The 16,504-nt window shown below is 37.3% G+C and overlaps 1 protein-coding gene across 1 annotated transcript in view; it reads left to right on the top strand.

The window, feature by feature from the left end:
- Window positions 1–16,504, top strand: part of HMGCLL1 (3-hydroxymethyl-3-methylglutaryl-CoA lyase like 1) — a 121,967-nt gene that overhangs the window by 29,488 nt on the left and 75,975 nt on the right. Inside the window, exon 4 of the mRNA XM_040249185.1 lies at window positions 84–232. Coding sequence (XP_040105119.1) covers window positions 84–232 — 149 coding nt within the window. The remainder of the gene's footprint in view (window positions 1–83; window positions 233–16,504) is intronic.

Here is a 16,504-nt window from a genome sequence, read left to right as displayed (position 1 = left end):
ATAGAGTAATTAATACTGCTTCTCCTGCTCTCACCTATGTTTTTGAAGCTAATTAGCTTTTGCCTTTAAATTGTATTTTTCAGGTTGCTGCAGGAGCCACCGAGGTGTCTGTTTTTGGTGCCGCCTCTGAATCCTTTAGCAAGAAGAACATTAACTGTTCTATTGAAGAAAGTATGAAGAAGTTTGAGGAGGTCGTTAAGTCTGCAAGACACATGAATATTCCAGCACGAGGGTAATTACGAAATCCCACAAATTCTATTTAATTCGTTAATGTCTGATGTTAGCGCTCTTTAAGAACTATTTTGACACTGTTTTACCACATGTAATAATATACATCTGGAAGTTCATGGTTCACGTATTGCTGAAGCCTGGCTTGGAGAATTTTGAGCATTGCGACTGCAAGGAGATCCAACCAGTCCATTCTAAAGGACATCAACCCTGGGTGTTCATTGGAAGGAATGATGCTAAAGCTGAAACTCCCGTACTTTGGCCACCACATGCAAAGAGCTGACTCATTGGAAAAGACTCTGATGCTGGGAGGGATTGGGGACAGGAGGAGAAGGGGACGACCGAGGATGAGATGGCTGGATGGCATCACCGACTTGATGGACATGAGTTTGAGTGAACTCTGGGAGATGGTGATGGACAGGGAGGCTGGCATGCTGCGATTCATGGGGTCGCAAAGAGTCGGATATGACTGAGCAACTGAACTGAACTGAATAATATACACAGAGTATCTTATTTGCACTTTATGTGATCAGGGCCATCATTTTATAGTTATTGCTATAATTACCTGGATAATATCACCTGAATCCTGAGGGTGTATCTAGCCTGTGGGGCATGATGCATTGAGGTCATGGGGACCAGCATCACAGCTGACACTGTTACTCATTTCATCAATTCCAAATTACCCGAATGCAGCCATGTTGTTTGGATCTCAGCATACTCTAAGTGCATAGATTGCTAGAAACTCATAGTAGCATTTGGAAAGTAATCACTTAATGCGGTTTCCAAATTTTTAACATTTTTAAGAACCATGCTTTTTCTTCAAAGAATATATTGTATGGAAATTGAATAGTATACGTAAAATGTAAAACTGCACTGGGGTGAAGGTTCATCATACCAGCCATTCGGCTGACTTCTGGGCCTTCTCTGTGTGACTCCAAAGCAACTATATTTGGTGAAGGAGAGGAGAAAGGAAATCTGCTTTTGTTTTTGCCTTCTTTCAAGCAAGCAGGAGAGCATCTCACGCAGACAGGCTCTACACCCAGATCCATGTCTGTGAAATGTATAATAAATTCATTGTTACTTAAGAAAGAAGTTTTTTCTAACACATTAGTAATTTTCTATTTTTATAATTATGGAGGTATGATAAACATGCCATAATCATCTTCATAATTTAAATGCATAGTGTTTATAAGAGAAGGCTGAATGCTGTCCCTGGGCTTCCATGCTGGCTGTCCTTCCCTTGACTGAGGTGAGCAAAGTTCAGAGTGGCAAGAAAGATCAGTCATCAGTGAGAAAACAAGTGGACCCAATTTGGAGTGAGGAGATTAGAAAAGGGTTAGAATTCAATCAAGATCATTTGGAGAACAAGTAGAATTAGATTACACTGTATTTAGGTATTTTTTGGTTTGCTTCCTTTTTTAAACTTCTTTTGCTTTCTCCTTAGTAAATTTCCAACATGACTTTTTAAAGATATAAAGTTATTTTGTAACTAACATGTATACATAACATGTGGAGTCCATGCAAGAAAATTCAAAAACCAAGATAATCTGTTTCCATAGAAAATAAAGGGTGTTTGTTTTTAAGGCAAAAGTTGCATAACAACCAAAAATATAAACGTTGCATAACCACCATCAAAAAGGAAAGGTGTCCTGCAAGTTTTAAATTCAAATATACATAAGTTGTTTTATTTTCTTAACTTTAAAAAAAAGGGAAAAATGAAGAAGCTGTTCTTCTGTTTCAGTGTACATTTATGTTTGGAGTATAGGCTATTGAGTAAAGTAATTCTCATTGAAAAGTTGAAAGAACTCCAAACCTTAAGAAGTAAGGTACATATTTCAATTGGGAAGACTTTTTTTTAATGTGGGAAGATGGATGTTCACAAATTTTATGACAACTGATTTTATCACTTTATAAAATAGTATAGGCAAACTTTATAAGGCTAATAGAAACCCTAAATCTCCTTTAATACTGACTGTATTAATAAAATGTTTATAAAATTCAGTATAAAAAATAAATAAAACAAAATGTAATAAGATGTTTAGTACTAAATACTAAACATTTAGTATTGTCCTATCAATAAAGAAACTTCTAACCATGCTACAACCTAAGAAATTTTTCAGGATTTGATAAGATGGGTATAGAAGTACAGATGAACAAGCACTAACCTACAGCCAAATGAAGTCAGCAAAAGTACACTGTAATTATACCGTAGACAAATGCATGTTTTCCAGTGTAGATTTTTTTCCTTTGGAGCCCAAGTCCTTGATTTTCTGAAACACTAGTCACTTTTAGAAATAACACCTTTCGAAAGATGGATGTGAGTTCACTTCTTACGCAATTGAAAATTATCTTCTCCCCCAAACTTTTACAGACTTTAAATTAGGTCTTATTTTCACTGGCCAATAGAGAAGGTAGGTACTTTATTAAAAAGCAGAGGCTATTGGTGCTCGTTTTAGGGAAAAAGCCATGCTCAGCTAGTCAAACCTGAGGTAGATGCTCCAGCCATTGTTACTATGGCAACAGCTGCATCAATATGGACCATCATTCAGAAAATGTATGGTGCCAGCTGCTGTCAGATTCAAAGGCCATACAGCAGGACACATTTTTAAATGCTCACTAAAGCCATTTAAGCTTCTATAAAACAGTGAACTTTCATATGGTCTAAATAGCAGCTTCTATTAAAGTTATGAAGTCTATTGTTTGTTTCCTCCCCTCTTGGAAACACACACATACACGTGCCTCTGTACAGGTTTTTTAATAGATGCTTGGAACTTTATGTAACATCTGGGATACATTGGGAAAGACACCATGCCAGATCGCCGACATAAAATGCAGAGTCAGCTAACTACTGCTGCTCATCCAGTGTATGCGAGCGAGCAATGAAATGTCTAAATTTTGGACTTCATTTTTTAGTGTGCATTTCACATATGTTTAAAACATCTAGGTTATTTTTATCTTATCTGTCTAAATCTTTAAAATGTTAAAAAGAGAAACATAGAAGCCTGTTTTAAATTTAGTCATTCTCTTTTTTATCAGTGGATTTGCTGAATAAATTATCTCTGATGTGTATTTAAGATTGAAATCCCTCAGATATGAAGTAGGTTTCTCATCTATCACATAAGACTTTCAGCTTTTATTCCCTTTTGTTTGAAATGAGTATCAGCTTCTCTTTAATGAAGTCACAAGTTCCAGGAATCACATGCTGTTCTTCCTGTGGAAATTTAATTTTAGAAGGGAAACTGTCGCTAAGGTGACTTGTTCGTTTTGTTGTTAAGATACTTATAAATAGGTTATAAATTCACAAAGTCAGCCGTTGGGCATATCAGAGAGTTTTAACATGATTACCTCTTAGACTTCTCCTGTAAAGTGGTCTAGAATGATTGGACCCATGATTGACCTCCTGAAGGGCTGAGCCTACTGAAAGTTGAAAGAAGTAGATTGGTAACATTTTTTTTTTCTAGAAGCAAAACAAAATTATTCACCCATTGTTAAAAAAATTACAAAATGCAAAAAAAAATGTTTCATTGTGAACTGTCACTGCTGAGTTTATTCTCAAATTCCCAGGAAAAAAAAAACCAAAAAACAAAAAACTGAGGTACAAAATAATGAGAACAATGAATAAGAAGCAAATTAATAATTAAAGTAAGAAAGACAATCATAGGTCCCTGGAAGAGGACATGGCAACCCACTCCAGTTTTCTTCCCTAGAGAATCCCATGGACAGAGGATCCTGGTGGGCTACAGTCAATGGGATAGCAAAGACTTAGACACGACTGAAGGGACTTCACACACAGACAACCATACATAACTTTGAAGTATGGAAAAACAAAGGCGGTTTTAGGATGTAATAACATTTTGCTTTCATCTTAAATTCTTTATAAGGTGTAATTAGTATTTATTCATATTTTGGAGGAGATAAGGAATCAGACTTTTCATAAAACTCTAATTAGTCTAGGGTGCATATCTTACATACCTCTTCATCTAACCCACATCACTAACTCCCTATCTAAATCAAAACCAAGGAAAACCCAATCTGTTTTTAAATGCTTCTGAATAAAATTGTATCATTTACATGAGCGACCAGTTGTTTTGATAAGACCCTCAATGTTTGGAAATTCTTCCTGTGCTTAGTTAATTTTAACTGATTGCCTAGCTCTGAATAATTTCTAACCTTTAAAATGGTAACTGTTTCTTATGGCTGTGAAGTCAGGGCAGCGTATTCTCTCTCAAAATGGTCAGCTTTCTGTGGACTTCCCTTGGAGAAAGAACTGATAACAACACGTTTCTTCAGGAACGTGCAACCTACTTGTTTGTTCACCAAACCGTCTAGGTCATGTGCACTTGTTATATCTCCTGTCCTTCCCTTGCCTAATTCAAAATGTCATTACAGACCCTGATCCTGAAATAGCAGCCTTTTTGAGTAGGATAATGAACCTCCTTACTGAGGGCTCTGAGTTTTAAATGCACAGTAAGTGACAGGCAGTGTTTCTCATGGCTTATGATACCAGTGCCTCCCATAAGCTAATTTATCCTAATGAAATTCACTTCCATAGGTGGCACCATTGTCTATAAGTAGAAGCTCATTGGGCAAAGTTTCTTTCCAATTTCTATTGTTAAACTGAGGCTTTCCACTGGTGCCTGGAAGAGGAATTCAAATCATCTACCAAAATATGGCATGTGAAACTTTAAAAATTGAGACATCTGTTAAAATGATTTTCTTTAGTTCATATGGTGGTTTTGAGTTCTACTTTTTTTAGCCTTACATATTACTCTGTTACTGCTGTGTGCCAGATAACACATCCCCAGCTACAGTTAATATGTATAAGTTGTGTGTGTGTGAAGTCACATCTAAATAGCCTCTTTGGAGGCGAGAATGTGTTTTGTCATTTCTCGTGAAATTCACCTGTTAGAACTAAAGGAGAATTTTAGCAGAATTGCTTCTCGAGACTAAGGGCCCATCATTATCTCATCTATCATCCACAGTGATAAGGGCATGATAGGCTATCAAAATTTATTCATAATTGGCTTGTTAATAATTGGATGCTGTTTTGTATTGCATATAGGCTAATATATTCTGCATGGCTGCATCAAATTCACTCCTCTTTTTAGATGTCTTAATTACCTTTCATGGGCATCAAATGTCACCTCATCATCCCTGATACTGACATTGTTTTTCTCTTCTGAGTGTATCAGTGGTTGATTCTTTATGCTCCAAGTATTTGTGACATTTATTAAAGGCTTTTTCTGGTTTCTTTTTGCCAGGATGATTTGAGGAACATGGGAAAGTAGACCTAGGTAAGGCCTAACTAGGTGATTTCGTCATGATTCAGTTTTTCTAGGTAAAGTTGGTAAAGACTTGAATGCTGCTGTTTTATCATGATTTTGCACAATGCTGATAAATGGCCTCAGTAAGCACAAATAAAAATAGAACAACTCATCTTTCTATTCAGGATTTATTGTAATTTTAGTACCATAGGTTTCAATATCATTGGTGATGTTTTTGTTACTCTGTCATCCTAAAGAATGCTTAAAACATGATTCCAAGCCCGAACTCTCAACTATATGCTGTCATTTCTGGATACAGAATTTGAACTGTGAAGAACCCATAATCTGGCTATATGTTGATTATAAAGATTAGGAATTTTACAGAAAATCATTCTGAAAGTTAAAACAACATCTTTACTCATATATTTTGCATGAATTCATTTAAGAAATACTGATTGTTTTATATCATGTCTTGTCTTCTGATGCTGTATGGAATATAAAAATGAAAAAGTAGCTTGGGGAGTTTCCAGCAGACTGGGGAAGTAATTTGTATAGAAATAATGACTATGTGGTAAAAAAAATGCTAAGTGTTTAGGAGAAATACAGATAAATCCCATTAATTTTTAAAGTAAGACTGTCTTAAATTTCTCTGGAGTTATTTGTAAAACCCTCATGGAGGTGTCAATAAAATGAAGTCATAAAAATGAGTAAAAATATGGAAACATAATCAGAAATAGTGGCCTTTTCAGTGAGAGCAGGAAATTTACAAAGAGCAAAGCCACAGTGAAGAGAAACCTCCAGAAATGTTTGGGTAACAGGGAGAAGTTTATATTTCCTGGAATAGGAGCTTTTAAGGCTGTGAAATGGAAGAGAGGTAAAAAGTTAGATGAGGTTTCACAGATTGCTGAGCTTGAATACCAAGTTTATTTGGTAGACAACGACAGGTCACTAAAGATTTTCAGAGTAGAAAAATACCCAATCAGATTTATGCTCGAGGAATATCGTTTCAGTAGTCGATACTGGAGTACAAATGAGGGCGTGCTGTGAGACCAGAAGCAAGGAGGGCACTTGGAGACGTCAGCGGCCATCCCGTAAAGGGCCCGCGGGCACCGCTCTGTCCACGTGAGCTGGGCTGGCAGTTCCCACGCTCTAGGGAAGAACCAGCCAACGCTGTTTGAGCGTGTTCTTAAAGGTGACCTTCAAGAGATGTAGTGGCTGAAAACGACTATATCTTTTTCTTTTTAAAGGCAAATGTGGGGCAAACAGGAATGACCATTATTTTGAATCTGTTGAGCTTCCTGTACCATGTGAATGTGTCAAGCAATCAATTTATAATGTTCATAAGAAGACTGGAAGTGTGTTCTGTGTAACAGTGAGAAAGAGAGAGATTATGAGGGGCTGAGCTGATACAGAGACTCCCTTTTCTGTTCCCATTACAAACACATAAATATAACAACTTGTAAAGCATAAGGTGACATTCAGAAGAGAAAAGGAAGTCCTCAGATCATCAGGGAAAGTGTGGCAAGGGTGCAGTGTGATGGCCCCAGCACATGGGGTGTCTACTCCAGATACAAGCCCTAGTGACTGAGAAATGCGATTCTAGAGTCTATATACGGACACATAGATGTTCTGCTAAGACTAGGATTGGAAACTGAGTACTTTTGGATTCTGGAAGCATTTCCTTGCCAATGCAGAGTCATTTAAATCTGTGCCAGTGGTATAGGTTGTGGATTTATGACATCGGAGTATTGTGGAAACCCAAATTGAGAAATAAAGGTAGACCTTTGCTTGGGAACTGGTAAAGTCTGCGAGGCAAGGGAAAAAGGAAATTAGATCTCCTTTATAGGAACATTTAAATAACTCAGGACTTCCATGGAACTTCCACAGAAACTAAAGCACCATGAAAAGGCATTCACAGTAAAAATTACAGACCACATGAGGGAACAAACTACCCTAAGAAGAATAAGCAGAAGAAAAAGAAGGATAACTTTAGCACAAAAGAAGGACATAGAATAACCCGAATTGAGATGGTGAATTAACCCTTACTATATTTATAGAGGCAAAGGAAGAATATAATAAAAGAACAAGCCTTTACGAAAAAAAAGAATGAAGATTTGAGGAAAAGAAATGGAAGTGAAAAATACATGTGTTAAATAAAAACAGTAATTGCAGAACAACAGATTAGATGTGGTTGAAGTGGGAGTTAATGGTCCTAGTGGCCTAAAACTAGGATTTGAGGAAATTGCAGTAATGAAAAATAATAAAAGTTTTGAAAGTGAAAAGAGAATGCCTAATAGAATTCTCAAAAGGAGAAAACAAGGAAACTAGATATGAGAGATATGTTTGATGAAATATGATAGTACCTTGAGGATTTTCTAGAAGAGTAAAAAGCATTAATATTAATAATGAAGAAGTGTAACAAGTCCTGAAGGACTCATAGTCAAATGCAGGATATTAACTATAAGTAGATAACCCTATAGCAGTAGAGAAGAATTGCACCCAGTCACTTCAGTCGTGTCCAGCTCTGTGCACTATGGATCATAGCCTGCCAGGCTCCTCTGTCCATGGGGTTCTCCAAGGCAAAAACACTGAAGTGCATTGCCATGATTTACTATACAGCAATTATCTTTAGAGGGAAATATTCTCATCAGCAAAAACTGAGGTCAGAGATAATGAAACAATATATTCAAAATGGCAAAAAAAAAAAACCCACAAAAACTGTCAGCTTAGAATTCCATATGTAACCAGACTATTGGACTAAAAGTTAACAAAACCATTTGTTGACATAACAGTCTGAAAAAGTCTACCTTTGCTGGAAAAAAAAAAAAGAAATTAAGTCAAAAGGGAGGAATGAAAAAAAAGAAAAGAAACAGAGAGGTAGTAGGCTGAGGCTTTGGCAGAGCAGATACCATTTGCAATAGGTCTGTAAAAACTTATACCAGCTGTTTAAAGTGGATAAATGTAATAAGTGCCATGGATTTAATCAGACATAGATGCTGTAGGGTAGCAGTGAGATTAGACAGTATATGTCTGTGTAACTTACATCACTTTTACATAAAGCCATCAATTAAACAATCCAGGTAAGGAAATATTGTGAGAGTTTTGCTTAATTTAAATTTTGTTTTTAATCAGAGGATAATTACTTTAAAATATTGTGATGGCTTTTGCCATACATCAACATCATTAGCCACAGACATACTAAGCATGTCTCCTGCCTCTTAAATCTCCCTCCCACCTCCCTCCCTACTCCACCTTAATAGATTGCCACAGAGCACTGACTCTGGGTCCCCTGCATCATTCAGTAAATTGCCAGTGGCCATCTGTTTTATATATGATAATGTATATGTTTCAATACTGCTCTCTCAAAGCATCCCACCTTCTCCCTCCCCCACTGTGACCAAAAGTCTATCCTTTAGGTCTGGGTCTCCTTTGCTACCCTGCAAGTAGGATCATCAGTACCATATTTTTAGATTCCATATATTTGTGTTAATATATAGTATTTGTACTCTCTTTCTGACTTACTTCACACTGTATAATAGACTCTATGTTCATGACCTAACTAGAATTAACTCAAATGTGTTCCTTTTTATAACTGAGTAATATTCCATTGTGTGTATGTATACCATTATTTCTTCATCCATTCATCTGTCAGTGGACATCTAGGTTGCTTCCATATCCTCAGCTCAGTTCAGTTCATTTCAGTTGCTTTGTCATGTCCGACTCTTTGTGACTCCATGGACTGCAGCACGCCAGGCTTTCCTGTCCATCACCAACTCCTGAAGCTTGCTCAGATTCATGTCCACAGAGTCTGTGATGCCATCCAACCATCTCATCCTCTGTCATCCCCTTCTGCTCCTGCCCTCAATCTTTCCCAGCATCAGGGTCTTTTCCAAAGAGTCAGTTCTTTGCATCAGGTGGCCAAAGTATTGGAGTTTCAGCTTCAGCATCAGTCCTTCCAATGAATATTCAGGACTGATTTCCTTTAGGATTGACTGGTTTGTCCCTTGCAGTCCAAGGGACCCTCAAGAGTCTTCTCAAACACCACAGTTCAAAAGCATCAGTTATTCAGTGCTCAGATTTCTTTATGGTCCAATTCTCACATCCATACATGACTATTGAAAAACCATACTTTTGACTAGATGGACCTTTATCAGCAAAGTAGTGTCTTGCTTTTTAATATGCTGTCTAGGTTGGTCATAGCTTTTCTTCCAAGGAGTAAGAGTATTTTAATTTAATGGCTGCAGTTACCATCTGCAGTGATTTTGAAGCCCAAGAAAATAAAGTCTTTCACTGTTTCCACTGCTTCCCCATCTACTTGCCATGAAGTTATGGGACCAGATGGAGAAGGCAATGGCACCCCACTCCAGTACTCTTGCCTGGAAAACCCCATGGATGGAGGAGCCTCGTGGGCTGCAGTCCATAGGGTCCCTAAGAGTCGGACATGACTGAGCGACTTAGCAGCAGCAGCAGCAGCATGGGACCAGATGCCATGATCTTAGTTTTTTGAATGTTGAGTTTTAAGCCAGCTTTTTCACTCTTCTCTTTCACTTTCAGCCATTGTAAATAGTGCTGCAGTGAACATTGGGGTACATGTGTCTTTTTCAAATGTGGTTTTCTCGAGGGTGTATGGCTGGTAGTGGGATTGCTGGGTTATATGGGCCTCTCTGCTGGCTCATATGGGCCTCTCTGCTGGCTCAGCTGGTAAAGAATCCACCTGCAATGTGGGAGACCTGGGTTCAGTCCCTGGTTTGGGAAGATCCCCTGGAGAAGGGAATGGCTACCCACTCCAGTATTCTGGCCTGAAGAATTCCATGGACTGTATAGTCTATGGGGTCATAAAGAGTTGGACACGACTGACTGACTTTCACTTTCAGGATAATTTTATTTCTAGTATTTTAAGGAATCTCCATACTCTTCTTCATAGTGGCTGCATCAGTTTGCATTCCCATTAACAGTGCAAAAGGTTTCCCTTTTCTCCATACCCTCTCCAGCATTTATTGTTTGTAGACATTTTGATGATGCCCATTCCCACCAGTGTGGGATATCTCATTGCAGTTTTGACTTGCGATTTCTAACAATGAACAATGTTGAACATCATTTCACGTGTTTACTAACCATCTGTATATCTTCTCTGGAGACATGTCTGTTTACGTACTGCTCACTTTTTGATTGGGTTGTTTGTTTTTCTAGAATTGAGCTGCATGAACTACTGGTATATTTTGGAGATTAATCCTCTGTCAGTTGTTTCATTTGCTATTATCTTCTCCCATTCTGAGGGCCATCTCTTCTCCTTGCTATAGTTTCCTTCGTTGTGCAAAAACTTTTGAGTTTAATTAGGTCTCATTCATTTATTTTTATTTCCATGACTCTAGGAGGGGGGTCATAAAGGATCTTTTATGATTTATGTCAAAGGGTGTTCTGCCTAAGTTTTCCTCTAAGAATTTTATAGATTCTGGTCTTACATTTAGATCTTTAATTCATTTTGAGTTTATTTTTGTGTATGGTGTTAGAAAGTGTTCTGATTCATTCTTTTACATGTAGCTGTCTAGATTTCCCTGCACCACTTATTGAAGAGATGGTCTTTTCTTCATCGTATATTTTGCCTCCTTTGTCAAAGATAGGTGTGTGGACTTATCTCCAGGCTTTCTATCTTTTTCCATTGATACATATTTCCATCTTTGTGTCAGTATCATACTGTCTTGACAACTGTATATAGTCTGAAGTGAGGAAGGTTGATTCCTCAAGCTCCGTTCTTCTTTCTCAAGATTGCTCTGATATTCAGGATCTTTTATGTTTCCATAAAAATCATTAATTTTTTGTTCTAGTTCTGCGAAAAATACCATTGGCAGTTTGATAGGGATTGCAGTTGATTCTGTAGATTGCTTTGGATAGTATAGTCATCTTCACAATATTCATTCTTCCAATTCAAGACCATGGTATATCTCTCCATTTGTGTCATCTTTAATTTCTTTCATCAGTGTCTTATAATTTTCTGCATACAGGTCTTTTGCATCTTTAGGTAAATTTTCTCCTAAGTATCTTATTCTTTTTTGTTGCAGTAGTGAATAGGATTGTTTCCTTAATTTTTCTTTTGAATTTTTTATTGTTACTGTACAGGCATGCAAGAAATTTCTGTGTACTAATCTTGTACCCTGAGACTTTATTCACTGATTAGTGCTAATAATTTTCTGGTGGCATATTTAGGGTTTTCTATGTAAAGAATCATGCCATCTGCAAACAGTGAGGGCTTTACTTCTTTTCCAATCTGAATTCCTTTTATTTCTTTTTCTTCTGTAATTGCTGTGGCTACAACTTCCAAGATTATGTTGAAAAATAGTAGTGAGAGCAGGCATCCTTGTCTTATTTCTGATTTTAAAGGAAATGCTTCCAGTTTTTCACCATTGATAATAATATTTTCTGTGGGTTTGTTGTATATGGCCTGTTTTAGGTTCAAGTATGTTCCTTCTGAGGAGGGCATGGCAACCCACTCCAGTATTCTTGCCTGGAGAATCCCTATGGACAGAAGAGTCTGTGTCCATGAGGTCACAGAGAGTTGGACACAACTGAACATTTAAGCACAGCACAGTATATTCCTTTTATGCCAACTTTTTGGAGACTTTTTATAAAAATTCATGAATCAGTATTGACTTTTTCAAAAACTTTCTCTGAATTTATTGAAATGATCATATGGTCTTTATCTTTCAATTTATTATATGATGTATCACATTGATTGATTTGCATATATGTTGAAGAATCCTTGCATCCCAGGGATAAATCTCACTTGATCATGATATATGATCTTTTTAATGTGTTTTCAGATAATGTTCCCTAGAATTTTATTGTGAGTTTTTGCATATGTTCATCAGTGATATTGGCCTATAACTTTCTTTTCTGTGGCATCTTTGTCTGGTTTTGGTATCAGGGTGATAGTGGGCTCATAGAATGAGTTTGGGCATTTTCCTTCCTCTGCAATTTTCTGGAAGAGTTTGATCAAGATAGATATCAGCTCTTCTCTAGACTTTTGGTAGAATTCATCTGTGGATTTGTCTGTGGAGTCATTTTGCCGTTAATTTTTGTTTTTTTGGAAGATTTTTTGTTACAATTTTGATTTTAGTGTTTGTGATTGGTCTGTCCATAATTTCTCTTTCTTCCTGGTGTAGATTGGATAGGTATACTTCTCTAAGAATTTGTCCATTTCTTCCAGGTTATCTATTTTATCCACACATAGTTCTCATAGTCTCTTATCATCCTTTTTATTTCTGTGAGTTCTGTTGTAATTTCTCCGTTTTCATTTCTGATTTTATTGATTTGAGTCCTCTCTCTTTTTTCTCTTGATGATTCTGGCTAACAGTTTGTCAGTTCTGTTTATCTCCTCAAAGAACAAACTTTTAGCTTTATTGGTCTTTGCTCATGTCTCTTTCACTTCTTTTTCATTGATTTAATCTCTGATCTTTATGATTCTTTTCCTTCTACTGACTTTAGGGGGTTTTGTCCTTCTTTTTCTAGTTGTTCTAGGTGTAAGGTTAGGTTATTTATTTGATGCCTCTTGTTTCTTCATGTAGACTTGTATTGCTATAAACTTCCTTCTTAGCATGACTTTCATTGCATCCCGTAGGTTTTAAGTTGTTGTGTTTGTCATTTGATGCTAGGTTATTTCCTTTTTGATTTCTTTAGTGATCTGTTCATTATTCAGAAGAGAATTCTTTAACATGTGAATTCAGAAACACATTTCCATGTGTTCGTGTTTTTTATAGTTTTTTATTTTCCTGTAGTTGATATCTAATATTATAGTGTTGCAGTTAGAAAAGATGCTTGAAATGATTTTAGTTTTCTTAAATTTATCACAGCCCAAGATGTGATCTTTTCTGGAGAATGTTCCATGTACACTTGAGAAAAAAGTGAAATCTATTGTTTTTGGATGAAATGTCCTATAGATATCAATTAGGTCAAATGTATTGCTTAAAGCTTGTGTTTCCCTATCAATTTTTTGTCTATATGATCTGTCCATTGGTGTGAATGGGGTATTAAAGTCCCCCACTATTACTGTGCTATTGTCTATTTCTCCTTTAATAGTTGTTAGCATTTGCCTTATGTTTTGAGGTGCCCCTGTGTTGGGTACATATATATTTATAATTGTTACTTCTTCTTCTTGGTTTGATCCCTTGATCATTATATAGCAGCCTTGTTTGTCTCTTGTAATGGTCTCTATGTTAAAGTCTGTTTTATCTGAAATGAGTATTGCTACTCCTACTTTCTTTTGATTTCTGTTTTCATGGACTCTCCGGGCTTCTTGGATTTGAGAGGCTATTTCCTTTCCCTTGTTAGGGAAGTTTTCGACTATAATCTCCTCAAATATTTCCCCATGACCTTTCCTTCTATCTTCTTCTTCTGGAACCCCTATGATTTGAATGTTGGGGCACTTGATGTTGTCCCAGAGGTCTCTGAGACTGTCCTCATTACTTTTTGTTCTTTTTTTCTTGCTTTTTGTTCTGCTTTGGTTATTTCCAGCGTTCTATCTTCCAGCTCACTTATCTGTTACTCTGCTTCAGGTACTCTATGGTTGGCTCCCTTCAGTGTATTTTCAGTCTTAGTTATTACATTGTTCATTGCTGATTGTTTATTCTTTAATTTTTTCAGGTCCTTGTTAAACTTTCCTTGGATCATCTCAATTTGTGCCTTTTGTCTATTTATCTGTGCCTCCATTTAATTTCCAAGATTTTGGCTCATCTTTACTAATATTACTCTGGATCCTTTTTCAGGTAGACTGCCTATTTCCTCTTCATTTGTTTGGTGTTGTGGGTTTTTACTATGTTCCTTCATCTGGTGCACATTTCTCTTTTCATTTTGCTTAATTTACCATATTTGGGGTCTCCTTTCTGCAGGCTGGAAGGTCATAACTCCTCTTAATTGTGGAGACTGTCCCCCAGCTGGTGGGGTTGGATCAGTGTGTTGTGAAGGTTTCCTGCATGGGGGGACTTGTGCCTGTGTTCCCATGGATGGAGCTGGATCTTGTCCCTCTGGAGGGCAGTGCTGTGTCCAGTAGTGTGTTTGGGAGTGTCTGTGGGTTTGCTATGGCTTTGGGCAGCCTGTCTGCTAATGTGCAGAGTTGTGCTCCTGTTTAGCTGAAGAATCGACATGGCACATCCATCCCTGGAGCTCGTTGGGTTTGAATAGGGGTTGGCCTTACTGTTGATGTGGAAGCCTTTGGGAGGGCTTGCACCTATTAATGTTCTGTGGGGTTGGGAGTTCTCTGGTGGTCCAAAGTCCTGGAGTCAAGTCCCCTGCCTCTGGGGTTCTGGCCCATCCACTAACAGCAACATCAAGGCTTCACAGGTCACACAGCACAGAAGACAAGCACCCTGGATTAATGACAAAACAACTTTTAATAGGCAAAAACATCCAAAGAGTTTCACATACTTATATTGGAAAAAGAAGAGGGGGGAAGGAGAAAAAGAGGAAAGAAGGATAAATAGAGGGTTCTAAAGTGAAGAGAGGAATCAAGCCAATAAGTAAACCCCTAAGTGAAAATGGATACTATATATTAGACTCTCAAAGCTACAGGATTAAAAACAATAGATCAACAATCAAGTATCAAAAACGTGGAAAATATTACTCTCAAAAATACAAAATCAAAACATCACAACAAAAATAAAAATGCATGCAATTGATTTAAAACTAATTTTTTTAAAAGAAAAAGTATGTTATAAAAAATAAAAATTAAAGGAGTAATAAAGAACCATATTAAGTGGTGCTGGGAAAACTGGTCAACCACTTGTAAAAGAATGAAACAAGAACACTTTCTAACACCATACACATAAACTCAAAATGGATTAAAGATCTAAACATAAGACCAGAAACTATAAAACTCTTAGAGGAGAACATAGGCAAAACACTCTCTGACATAAATCACAGCAGGATCCTCTATGACCTACCTCCCAGAATATTGGAAATAAAAGGAAAAAATAAACAAATGGGACCTAATTAAAATTAAAAGCTTCTGCACAACAAAGGAAACTATAAGCAAGGTGAAAAGACAGCCTTCAGAATGGGAGAAAATAATAGCAAATGAAGCAACTGACAAAAAACTAGTCTCAAAAATATACAAGCAACTCCTGCAGCTCAATTCCAGAAAAATAAACGACCCAATCAAAAAATGGGCCAAAGAACTAAACAGACATTTCTCCAAAGAAGACATACAGATGGCTAACAAACACATGAAAAGATGCTCAACATCACTCATTATCAGAGAAACGCAAATCAAAACCACAATGAGGTACCATTTCTCGCCAGTCAGAATGGCTGCAATCCAAAAGTCTACAAGCAATAAATGCTGGAGAGGGTGTGGAGAAAAGGGAACTCTCTTACACTGTTGGTGGGAATGCAAACTAGTACAGCCACTATGGAGAACAGTGTGGAGATTCCTTAAAAAACTGGAAATAGAACTGCCTTATGACCCAGCAATCCCACTACTGGGAATACACACCGAGAAAACCAGAATTGAAAGAGACATGTGTACCCCAATGTTCATTGCAGCACTGTTTATAATAACCAGGACATGGAACCACCTAGATGTCCATCAGCAGATGAATGGATAAAAAAAGCAGTGGTACATACACACAATGGAGTATTACTCAGCCATTAAAAAGAATACACTTGAATCAGTTCTAAGGAGGTGGATGAAACTGGAGCCTATTATACAGAGTGAAGTAAGTCAGAAAGAAAAACACCAATACAGTATACGAAAGCATATATATGGAATTTAGAAAGATGGTAATGATAACCTTGTATGTGAGACAGCAAAGGAGACACAGATGGATAGAACAGTCTTTTGGACTCTGTGGGAGAGGGCGAGGGTGGGATGATTTGGGGGAATGGCACTGAAACATGTGTATTAACATATAAGAAATGAATCGCCAGTCCAGGTTCGATACAGGATGCTTGGGGCTGGTGCACTGGAATGACCTGGAGGGATGATACGGGGAGGGAGGTGGGAGGGGGATTCAGGATGGGGA

Source organism: Oryx dammah, unplaced genomic scaffold (genome assembly GCF_014754425.2).
Source record: "Oryx dammah isolate SB20612 unplaced genomic scaffold, SCBI_Odam_1.1 HiC_scaffold_11, whole genome shotgun sequence".
NCBI classification, from domain to species: domain Eukaryota; kingdom Metazoa; phylum Chordata; class Mammalia; order Artiodactyla; family Bovidae; genus Oryx; species Oryx dammah.
The sequence above is the reverse complement of the archived record's forward strand: the minus strand, read 5'-3'. Positions and strand labels throughout refer to the sequence as shown.